Source organism: Peromyscus maniculatus, chromosome 3, assembly GCF_049852395.1.
Source record: "Peromyscus maniculatus bairdii isolate BWxNUB_F1_BW_parent chromosome 3, HU_Pman_BW_mat_3.1, whole genome shotgun sequence".
NCBI classification, from domain to species: Eukaryota; Metazoa; Chordata; class Mammalia; order Rodentia; family Cricetidae; genus Peromyscus; species Peromyscus maniculatus.
The window spans coordinates 20,461,315-20,473,948 of NC_134854.1; the positions used below are offsets into that span (position 1 = coordinate 20,461,315).

At 39.6% G+C, this 12,634-nt stretch overlaps 1 protein-coding gene across 6 annotated transcripts in view; it reads right to left on the reverse strand.

Annotated features, from left to right (window-relative positions):
• Window positions 1-12,634, reverse strand: part of Dync1i1 (dynein cytoplasmic 1 intermediate chain 1) — a 309,676-nt gene that overhangs the window by 248,783 nt on the left and 48,259 nt on the right. For 3 of the 6 annotated variants that reach the window (XM_006986876.4, XM_006986878.4, XM_016005427.3), the window contains exon 5: window positions 1,438-1,497. The exons of the other annotated variants lie outside the window; for them this stretch is intronic. In XM_006986876.4, coding sequence (XP_006986938.1) covers window positions 1,438-1,497 — 60 coding nt within the window. The remainder of the gene's footprint in view (window positions 1-1,437; window positions 1,498-12,634) is intronic. 6 annotated transcript variants of the gene reach the window in all.

Sequence of the window (12,634 nt, forward strand, 5' to 3'; positions counted from 1 at the left end):
CAGATTCAGGTAAGAAAATCCCTAACTGCTCCACAGCAGCAACTTAGCAATACTGCAATACACCTATAATCTGTCATTGTGAAGTCACACAGCTTCCTTCTGTTTGTTAATTATGTTTAAAAACACTATGCCATACTGAAACAGTGCAGACTGCAACTATGTACTTATTGCCTCTCTGCTTTACATAGTCACATTTCTTGATTATTAAAAAAAATATAATTTGACATAGATAATGGATGGTCTAACAAAACAACCCCAAACTTAGTAATTTAAAAGTTTCTTAAAAAGAAATTTGCAGCTCTCTTCTTCTGAACTGATTTATAACCAGTGCACCAGCATCTAAGATGTTAGATTCCTCAGCTTAGCATCACTGTGAGTCAGTTAAGAACTTCTGCATACACAAAGAACCACACAGCTGCCATTTAGCCTGACTTGCACAGTAGGTGTTGAAATAGATGGAAACCCAGAGACAGACACCCAGCAGTGTAAACAGTTCAGTGTAGATAACAAATGAGGTAATGCCCATTTGCAGATATATTGGTTTATTTAAAAAATGCTGCTATAAAACCCCGAAGTATCAATTTTTGGAGGTATCTAGTCTTACATTGGTAAATACCATCATGTCACTTTGAAGGGAGGGGAAGCCACGTCTGTCAGTTTCTGTGTAGACAGTACTGCTATGGCTGATATCAAGTTACTTTAACTGTATTTGAAGCTGGAAAAAGTACACACTTAGTTCTGAGCTTGATAGTGAGCTGTGAGAGCATCCATGGAAAATATCTCATGTGTGACTGTAGCTCACCCCAATCTTCTAAGACAAAAAAAACCCTAAACCTATGTATTTTACTCTTTATGGGTGACTCTTCAACTCTGAAAGACATCCACCTGAAAACATTATCTTTAGGAGGCATTACCCAACACCAAGTATTTGAAATATTGGGCAAATCGACTTCTTTCACAGAAATGTAGTTATTCAAAATGAACTGAAATTAAGAGTTTATTGTGAATTCTCTAACAAATGAAAAGTAAATAACACAAACAAGACACAACATTTTAGTACTGATCCCAGACAAGATTAGTTGTTAGTAAGTAGGGAGAATGTTAGGATAAAGCCACTTGTATCTCCAATCCCAGACTTTATATGCTCCACTTTTAAGTGGAGGCATGGGCTTCTGTTTTTAATTTCTTAGGGATCAGTGTCACTTTGCACTAATAGGAATTAGTAAGGGGAGGGAAAAAGCCATCTTTTTGTGACATTGTCCACAAAGAGAGACTTTCTCCCAAGCTATATAAAGAAAACAAATGGAAGAAAAGAAACTTATTAACTTGGAAGGTTCAACAAAAGGGGAAGAAACCGAGAGCAATAACAGCTCCAGCATTTTAACACAACTATAGCAAAGAAATCATAGAAGGAGTAACAAAAGAGCAGACATATACCCAAGTTCTGAGTCTGACTGCAGCTGGAGCACTGAGGGGTCTGTGTCCCACTGCAGGGTCCTAATCGTGCAGCACAAAGGAAAAAGAACACAGAGAATTAACAAAGGAGGAGGGCAACAGAACCAAGCAAACCGCGTCATTCTTCAAGGCCATGGCATATACGATACACACACAGAACATCCCCTCCACCCCCAGGGATCATGACAAGAAAGTGAGGAGCCTGCCTTTCATTTGAGTAGCTGCTTGATATGAAAAGATGTGGCTGTGTCCATGGAAGAAAGCCTAGAGCCAGTTCCTCCAGCACACCACACACACACACACACACACACACACACACACACACACACACACACACACACAATTTGTACTACAGATTCATTGACTTGAGTGTGTGAGCTGCTGCATATCTCCCCAACACGTCAGAGCCCAAACACATCTTGGAGCTCTAAGCTCTTCCATGGAGCAAAGAGAATTAAATACAGATGGACAAGGACAGTGGCATCTGGGGAAGTCAGACTAAATGGAGCATGACTGCAGGGTCTGGGGAACAGTTGGCTTCCTCGGGTCAGTTACTACAAATATAATGCCATTTCATTTGAGACCGATGAGTCATTTTATCTATACGGATTGCACCCAAAATGGTCTCCAATGTTATCCTTTGTCTTGAAGTTGCCAGGGACTAATTATGTCTTACATCTTCTATATGTCTCGTAACACATAGCACAGAATATCAGTAATTGTGTGGACATCAACCCCTCCCCCTTTTTAAAACAAGATGGGATAACTATTTCATAATAATCAGGGTATACACAGAGACCTTCCTCAGGTAGGCTCTTTACACTTTTCAACAAAGACTCAGTCCCAGTGAAATCAGGCATGAGGTTTTTCTGAGACAACTGATGGATCCTGTGTCTTTGCTGCGGGGCATGTGCCCTTCAAATCTGGCTTGACTTACCAGCTGGGTGACACCGGGAAAGCTGTTCAAGCTCTCAGCCCTCTTACCCCCTTTGCTTTCTAAAAATGTAGACTAAAAAGCCATGGCCTTGGCATCTCTTGAGAGATCATTGAAAAGATAGGCACTCAGGTCTCACCCCAGACTTTCTGGCTCCACACCACAGCTTCACAAGGTTCTCAGGTCACCACGAACATCTTAAGGTTTGAGAAGTCCTGCTTGGTTTCCTTGTTGTAAAGACTTACCCTGGCTTATAATGTTATGAGTGCCATGCTTGCAGTATCATCTGAACTTACATATGACCTCTCTTCTCCGCTCCTACTTTAGGACAAGTTGTATCTCCTCTTCTACCGGGTATCTGCATGGCTCAGGAACGTGCATCTTTCAAAGCTTGGCTCCTATGTTCCTTCCTCAGAGATCTTCCACTTCTCTCCCAGCTCTTAAGTGGCACTTCCTTACCATTCTCATTTCTTTCTTTCATTATGCTCCCTCTTCTTCACAGTACTCATACTCTATTCTTCATAGTACTCATACTCTATTCTTCACAGTACTCATACTCTATTCTTCACAGTACTCATACTCTATTCTTCACAGTACTCATACTCTATTCTTCACAGTACTCCCTTCATTCATTGCTGACATTGTTTGATTCTGGACTCTAGCCTCTGCATGGCAGGTGTAACCACATCTCTAAGATGTCGGGGATGTACCTGGAACTGCACCCGTCACAGAATCTAATAAAATGGAATATATGACGAATGCGTGACTGAATGAGTCTTTTTCTGATTGTCTGCATGGATTAAATGCAAGTCTATCTGGAAAACACGAACAACAATTTGATAAACAGTAGCTATGCCTATTACAACCAGTAATTTTTTTTAGTCCTTGCCCTACTTGCCTGAGAGTTCCATCAGCTCTGCCTGCAAAGGCAGAAGGAGGAACATGCAGAGCTCGCCTGTTTAGCTGTGTGCTTGGCTTCTTACCTGAATGTTCTCACAGACAGTTGTCCAAGTCCAGTGCGATCATGAACTAACTGACCACTGTTTCTTAGAGAAGCAATTCTAAAGCTTTAAGGTTCATGCAGATGCCCCAAATTTTTGTTTACATGCGAATTCTGGTCGAATAGAGCTGCAGTGGCTTGGGATTTTACATTTTGGACAAGTTTCAGGGGATCTGCATGCTGCAGGTCTGTGGATCACACTGGGCACCAGGGTCTTAACCTTGATTCTAGACTACTGTGAGGGCTCAGTGAAACATCAGATGCAGACTCCAGCTCAGAAATTCTGCTGTTGCAGCCCTGGGGTGCAGTCTGAGGGTTTGTATGAGTAACAAGTTCCCCGGTGGTAAGTGCAAGGCTGCCTGTGGGACAGTCTTCAGGGGAAGCCTGGTTAGACAGAAACCTTTCAGGTGTCAGGAAAAAAAAAGAGCATCATTTCTGCTCAGTTCTACCAGCAGCTGAAGTACAGTTTGTGTTAGCCCAAAGAACCAGAATGTCTGGGGCAGGATCCAGACATCAAAATTGCTGAAATCCTTCCTAATGCTTTTCACAGGCAGCTAGAGGTGTGGATCACTGCTCTGGACCCACTCTCTGCTCAAGGAAAGTGGTTCTTCCTGCTCTAGATGTCGGTTTCACTTTTGTTCAGACAGTAGCAGGGATGGAAGCCATTACAAGCACTTATAGAGATCTACATAAGGGCACTGCCTCTGTTACAGACAGAAGTGCAACCTCTAGCTCTTACGGACTGAGATGCATTTCCATGTTAGGGGTGGTCTCAGGTGATAGCCAATGTGCCTTCAGATTTTGTTCAGATGCAATGACCTTTCTTGGAATTTTATACTCTTCTCTGCATGTGAAGAATGCAATTATAAGTGGTCTAGCTCTTCTGTTACCTATTGAACCTACTGTACTCCAGCAAGAGTACTACTAGTCTTTGGATTTCTATCCGAATCATCTACTTAAGAAGTAAAGATTGTCTGATGTTTGCATTCTAAAATACTTATTATGTTTTTAACTATGTGCAAATGTGTATGTCTGTGTGAGTATGTATGCATATGAATACAGACACTCTTGGAGACCAGAAGTGGATGTTGGATCCCCTGGAGCTGAAGTTACAGGTGGTTGTGAGCTGTGCAACATGGGTGCTGGGAATCAAACTCTGGTCCTCTACACAGGCAGCACATGCTTGTAACTGCTTAGCTGTCTGTCCAGCCATGGTGTTTCCTTTCTAACCAGAGCAACAGAAGTGTTATATGCAAATGAATGTGTGACGGCCATGTCTCGCTCCATCAAACACTTTATTCAGCAAAAGAAATCCCAGGCATCACCCGCAGAAAGCTACAGGGAGAGAGGTAATGCCCAGGGCACTGTCCCGTGTGCTGCTTTTATTGTCTTTTCATGTTTTCCATTATGGTCTACGCAGAGGTCAGATTTACCCAGACTGCACTTTGTTTTGTTTGTTTGTTTGTTTTTAAGTAAAAAGGAACTCAAAGTTGGTTCCTTAATAGGCAAACACTGGTTTGTGGGTTCAAGGATGGCATATGACCTTGAATTAAATGTTCACCAAATTATCTCTGGGCAGACTTACAGAGAATTTACAAGGCAGGTGGCTGCATCATCGGGAGGCCACATCTGGACTTCAAGGTGAGAGTTTGGGGCTCTGGGTGTGGCTTTTGTACCATCAGGCAAACCTTCTCTTATATCCAACACAAGAAGGAGTGGCCCTAAAGCCCTTTAGTATAAAAACATTAATAGACAACATTTTGTCTTGTTATCCTCTTTTGGGAATATTTGTATTGTGCCAATTAACATAAATATCACTTTGTAACATTATCAAGTTACTCTATTATTGAAAGAAAAATAGTAGTTCAGCCTACACCTTCTTGGAGGATTTAAAATATTTCAGGGAATTTATTTATAGAAATGAAAGTAGTATTATAAAATATTATCATACCTTTTTCATGTAAAAATCATTGTATTTACTATGACATTAGTTTCATGTTTCAGTTTTTCTGAGATGTTCATTTAATGGACTCAGGGCACAGTACAGAATATTTTTGATCAGGACATTTGTTTAGTTATTCAAGAAATGTTTATTAAGGGCCTAGTATATAAAACCCTGTGATGAAGGAGTAAAAGATTTCAAGCGAACTACAGTTCTCTACGAGTGACAGGATGTACACAGATGACTTTATAGGACAAGGTAGAAAGCCATGTATGATACATCAGTGGAACCCCAGGTGTGCAGAGGGCCACAGGGCATGCACTTAAGAATGTGACATTTCAATAAGGGAAATGAGACATATGGATATTCATACTCAATTATATACTGATGACATATACTAAGAAAAAACCAATTCCCATCATTTCTGCAGGGTGTGGCATAGCTAAGAATCTCAATTAATACTAGATGACAACTAAATAAATGCCATAAAAGGGATTAAAGATAAGAACATATGTAAGTCCCCCCACTAAATGATTTTTCTGTATGGCTGGTCAGGCTGAGGGATGGGCTTCCTCTGTCCTTTGGGAGCAACAGCAGGAGACTCTCTCTCTCTGTGGAGATCAGAGATGCCATTTGACTTGGCCCCTGAATGACAGAGTAGGATTTGAACACACACTCATTGTCACCAGTGCCTATTTCATTGGCCATGTTGGCTGAGTGACTCTATGAGACCCTGTAGACTTTAGCTGCCAACTGACTGATTTATCATGAGAATAATAACTTCTAGAACAATAACTTCTAGTCTGTTCTGGTTACTTGTAGATGCCTTCTTGGATTAGCTCTCCATCTATGAGGAACCCTCACAAGGGACCTTCAGTTTGCTCAGATACTGAGTAATCCAACAACCCCTTTCCTACTCTGTACTAAAAGACATTGTGGTCCTATGTTCCGACATCCAGCTTAGCAGCTATAGACATATCAAATAAGGTCACTTTTATGAGCTTGTTTAAAATACTAGGCACAGAAACCTCCCATGTCATGTAAAATAATCACTTCCTAAGTTATTAAGAATATCTTTGTTCTTATCCTTTCTGAGTTTTGGCTAACAAGAAAATGTCCAATAAGTATTTGGAAAACAGTAGCTAAGAACTGTCATTTGTGATGTTAACACCCAACACCACTGAGCCATTGCCATACTGCTTGCTGTTGACATCTAAATCAGTATAGTTTTTAAAGCAATATGATAATGGGAAGCAAGAGCTATAACTGAATCACCCCTGGACAGGTTTTATTTCAAGAGACTCAGTCTGTAAGTAAAACAGCATCAGAAAAAAATAGGATCATAGAAAGAAGAGGATGATGGTGGTGATGATAAATAATGGCAGTGATTACGATGACAATTTCTGTGTCATCAAGTCCCATGTTCAAGTTCTGCTCCTCATCCTTGATCTCTTTTCATTCTATAGTAGTGACCAGTCAGGATTCTACCACCTCTCCTCACTTCTGTGCCTTACTTTAGGTCATTGTGATTGCACAACCCCCACATCCTCATCACCGTTGAACTCCGTATCTCACCTTTTCAAATCTGTGTTAGATGCGTCTGTGGACAAACCTACCCTTCCTTACCTCATCTGTCTTTCCATTCCTTATTCACTCCCACAACCCTAACTTAGACTTGCAGAGTTTCTCTATCTGATCACTGGGTCCACAAATTAATGGTCAGACCTTGAAAACAGAAAAATGCTGCAGCCCAGGACTCATCTCAGACATTTGCTCTAAGTTAGAATTTAACAAGCTAAGTATATTGAGTGACAAGGGACAGGTGTGGGAACTAGTGATCAAAACTAGTCTCCCAGAGTCTGATACTTGTTTCTGTTTTATCCACATTCTACATCCTATCTTTCTGATGTCCCTCTCCTCATTCAACTTTTCCAAAACATGTGCATTCCAGAAGGCTCAGCTCAAATTACCTTGGCCTTCAATAATAACACCATCCAGAAACAATTTGTATATCTATGAGACGAGTGTCAGAGAAGTATTTTGGCTGCTAACTAAATTATTCTCTTGGTCACTCTACAACCCATTTGATCTTAGTAATAGCCATCTTATTATCACACTTTTACAGCAGGACCAAAGACTTTTGCTCTGAGCCCAGAAACTGGACTTCTCTCTTATTTCTGAAAGACAGTCCTTACCTTGTTCTTTAGTTCCTATAACAACAGCCAAGATTTCCTCTGGAGTGGCATGCACCTTAAATCAGTTTGTCCAGGATGTGCTTGTCCCTCTCTGGACCATAGCTGCCTTGCCTTTAGTTATGTCTTCATCTTTACACCAATTTCATCCAGATTTATGTAATACACACACACACACACACACACACACACACACACACACACACACACACACCAATAAACATTTTCCAAGTATCCAATATGTATCACTATGGACAGTAATAATTAGTTAAAATCACGAGTCCTCATCACAGTATTAAAAACCTGTTGCAGGTGTTTTTGGAATAATGATTTACTGCGTTATTGTTCATCTCTGTAAGTACACATATTTAAAGCTATCAATTACAACATCTCCTTAGGTGGCTTCATTAAATAGAGGGAGGCTCTCTCTAAGAAAAAACCAACATTGTGTTTCCTGAAGATGTGGCATAGTGTCTTACAGACCATAAAGTTTCAAGTATTTATTGATGGAAGTATTGAAAAAAAATGAACCAATGAATGCTTTACCTGCATTTCCTGCAGATGGATGTGAAGTATGTGGTCAGCTTGTTCTAAATGAATACTTTTTTATTTTCTTCATTAAAAAATAAAAGACTGCACTGCAACTTGATATGCCATGCTTGGCTGATATCCCTACAAAGCCTGCCCTTTTCTGAAGGGAAATGGAGGAGGAGTGGATTGGGGGATGGAGAGGAAGGGCTGGGAGGAGAGGAGGGCGGAGAACTACAGTCAGGATGTAATATATGAGAGAGAGAAGGGGAGGACTGACTCAGTGTGTCTGCCTCACTTTTTAAATATCCACCAAAGCATTTTTATGAATTATTCAGTGTTTTGTCTTTATTAGCACATATTGTCTTCATTGTGACATTTTCAGGTACATAATGAATCTTGATTGTATTTACCCCCATTATCCACTCTTGTTCCCCTCCCCACCCCTGCTGATCCCCTTCCTGTGCACAGCTAGTTACCCTTCTGCTTTTCTGTCTTTTTGTGTGTTTGTGGTTGTTTGTGCCTGTGTCCCTATATGTTAGAGAACTCAATCCTGTATATCTTGATGCCATATGTGCTCTCAGAGGAGATTTCAGACTCACTTGCACACTGAGGAAGGAGAACCTATAGTTACAGTCCTGCCTAGGTTGCTATTTTATGCTGAGGATCAAAAGAAGTCTCTATCTTCTCAGCCCAAGGCAACTTTAGTGAGTCCCTGCAACTGGGACTCAGGTGTCCATGGACTTCTGTTCTCTCCAAGATGGAGAAACAGGTCAAGGGCATGACACAGAGTCATCCCATGTACCACAATTGTCCTGAGCTCTGGGGCCACATATCTTCATTAGCTCCTAGTAAGACATGGAAAGAGTTTGGGCTAATTCGAACATAGTGCCTGGCATAAATCTCTAGTCAATGTCTTACCCAGATACCTAATTTTTTTAAAATGCCGTTTCAGAAGCAAAACACTAAATACTTAAGGGCATTTTTAAAATCCATCATATCACTCAATCTGTCACATTCATTAAAATGATGTCAAGTAAAGGATGGTATTTAGATAACGAGTTGATGTTTTACTTCCAAGTCCCAATTATTCCATATTTGGGACTGGCAATGATGTGGATAAGGATTTTTTTATGTTAGAAACAAAATTGGCACATAGCAATGTATACTCACATCAGAGTCTTTTTTGAAAGCTTCCTTTCATAATTTCCTGTGTAAGAATCCTCTCTCTAATGCTGGAGCTCCACTGAGACCACATGAAGCCACTGGGATGTCCATCTGAGCTGGACTCAAAATGAAATGAAGAATTTCCATCATGCCACAAGGACATGTTCACTCCAGTCTTACACAGAAGCCTATTGCCAAGCAAGTGATTTCTCTGGAAGGAGGCACAGCATCCATTGCCAAAACAGATGCTTGATTTGTGAGTAGTGCCATATGAGAGGCATAGTACATTCTGCCTGATGATAGAGCCATAAGAGGTCAAAATTTTAACTGATCAATTAATGTGCTACATAAGGAGGAAAAAAAAATCCTAAGCTGTAATCTTAGTTGCCAAAGAGAGTGACCTTTAAAAAATTTATATTTCATTGTTTTTAATTATATGTATGCATATCTATGTGTGGCTATGTGCATGTGAGTCCAGAAGAGGGTATTAGATCCCCTGGGACCAGAGTTACAGGTAGTTGTCAACTGACTGTGTTTCTTGGGTGCTAGGAACTGACTCAAGGGAGCCATCTTTCAAGCCAGAAGAAACTGAATTTCAGTTAGCTTTAAACCAGTGTCATCAGTTTCTCTGAAATCCAGTGAACTGATGGCATCCTGTAAAATTCTCCTCACATACTGATAATATACAATTGTTTGAATAAACACAATTTGATATTATTCAATTCTCTATAGTTTTTAGCTATTTGGTTACTCTTTCACCCTTATTAACTCCTTAATACCTTCCCGTTAGTTTCTAATTTACCAGATTGCCATGGGAAATGACAACGTTTTTATCAAGTGGGTCAAAAGTCTCTAAGCCTTATGTAGCTTCAGAGTCCTGGAGAATCTGATTGTGGGTATGAGTGAAAGTCCTGAAGATACTCTGCTGGGTGTTAAACCTCTGTATCTATGCTTTTTCTGAGGCCATTCGGAGAACCATGTGGTGTCCACTTGCAGTTAATGCAAGTTGCCCACAATCAACTATTCCAACCCTCTTTAATTTCCTCAGATGAGCGTTCCCTGAGTGGTCAACCAGAGAAGTGCAGACTATACCACACATGCAGATTTTATGCAAGTATTATGTCCACAAAAAACTAATTTATTATCTCTCTGGAAGACTAGCATTCTAGAGCAGAAATCTGTCCTGGATTCATGAAATACATAAGGATCTGGAAGTCAGGCACACTCTCATGCTTCCCTTGGGAACTCTGTCCTCTGCTAAATGCTTCAGCACTCACTCCTTACGTTGCATTTGGGATCACTCACCTTCCTAAACAGCAAATGTTGGTACATGGGAGGACAGGTATCAATTGCAAGTGCTATGGGATTATTGTGGAGGTAATTAGGGAACTTGGAAGATGATATTGATATTAAATTAAATTGAAATAGAAAAATAAAGATACTTGACTAGGAAAATAGATGAACTATTAACATTGATGTATATAAAATGTCATAGATATGATATGAAAGAATATACAGTAGGGCGCTCATCTTTGGTGGTGGGACAGTGATGTTTTATGTACTTACTTTGACTTGTTTATGTCTTATATTAAATGCACAAGCAACATTTCAATAGTGATTATTAAGAATAAAATACTAGGTAGCTGGGGAGATGGCTCAGTCAGAAAAGGTCCTGACATATAAACTTGAGGATAAGAGTTCAGATCCCCAGTAAGCCATGAAAACCAGGTGTGGGGCACACATCTGCCACCTAGTGCATGGGCTGGGGCAGACACACAGGAGGATCACTGCATTTCACTGGCCAGCCAGCCAACAAGATTGATGAGCTCAGGTTCAGTAAGAGACCTTGTGTCAAGCACTAAGGTAGAGGCAATTAAAGAGGACAGTGTACACTAACCTCTGACTCCACACACACATTCACACATATGTATGCACAAATGCAACCACAACAAGAACACACACATACAACACACACTCCAAAAATAAATACATGGGTGTTTAAAGTTCTAATACAATGTTGAGTGGGATGAAATGGCCATATTTATTGGAAACTAGATCTTGGTGATGATAACAAGACTACAGTGAACAAACAAACATGTTTGCTAAAACACAGGATAGCAGTTGATATTATTATAATTCTTCATGCCATTTATTAAGATCAAACATCAGAGACCTCCTTTTCTGACTTGTTGATTATTTTGTTGATGTGCTAGGAGATGCCATTATTATTACAATAGAAGATTGTACAATATTCAATTACCATGTGAGCTTTTTATATGTGAAGTCATTTTGGAAAGTTCTTACATGGTTCAACCTTGAAATCCAGGTGAACTTTGTGAGGTCAATGCACATTCCATATTTTTCAGGGAAGAACAGCTGTTGGTGTGGCTGTGTTTTTGAAAACTTAAACATCCCACAGCAGAGGAGAGAGTAAGTATGAAGTTTTTATGAGCCAACCATATAAATAAAAATAATTGATATGGTCTGAATATTGTCATGTACATAGATTCCTTTCTGCTTCATTATCTGATGGTACATGAGCAAGGCTTAGCCAACTCTAATGATGTAGACTTTAATCTAGCCATGTCTTGATGTTCAAAAATTTTACATAATTGGATGAAGATATAAGTATATAAGCATGCTTGTCAAATTTGATAATGGTATTTACATGCTCTATGAGAAAAATTTTATAAGTTCTCTTCCCATCTGATAAATATATAAATCAAAATATGAAAAAGCATATGACCACAATAATAAGAGCTAACTGACAATTACTATGTCCTGCTTCTTCTAGGTGCTTTACCAATATCAATTTTCCATTTTCAGTATAATTTTCTGAGGCATTTATATTAATTATTTGAGATGATGTGAAGCACAGGTATAGCTTATGAAAACTCAAGAAAATCAGCAGAGGTCAAAACAAGAGCTTCAGTTATGTTCTGCATGAACTTGGGAAAATGACTAATGCTCACGATGCCTCAATGATGCGCTCAATAAAAAAAGGGGTAATGATTAATTCACAAATTCAAGAACATTCCCCAAATGCCTACTACATGGATTCAATTTCAAATTTAGTTCTCATTTTCAAGGAACTTATTATTTCCCAAGGAAGATACACACTCAAATAAACAAAAGTCATTTTTCTTCAAGGTCTATAAAATATGCTTTCTTCAATTGTAGTGCATAGAGGACATTTTCTAATGGGTTCAGATTAATATTCTTATCATAGAGAGAAAACTGCTTAGTCTTGAAACCCAGCAATAGGGGTCTGGACTCTTCATGCATCCTCTAATTATATGCTGTAATAACTCCACTTTCCTCTTTGATCTTTTCATGCATTAGACTACTCTTGCATTTTTAACCAATAATAACCAACCATATTAGCATTCTCTATGCACTGTGTGGTATTCTAGCTG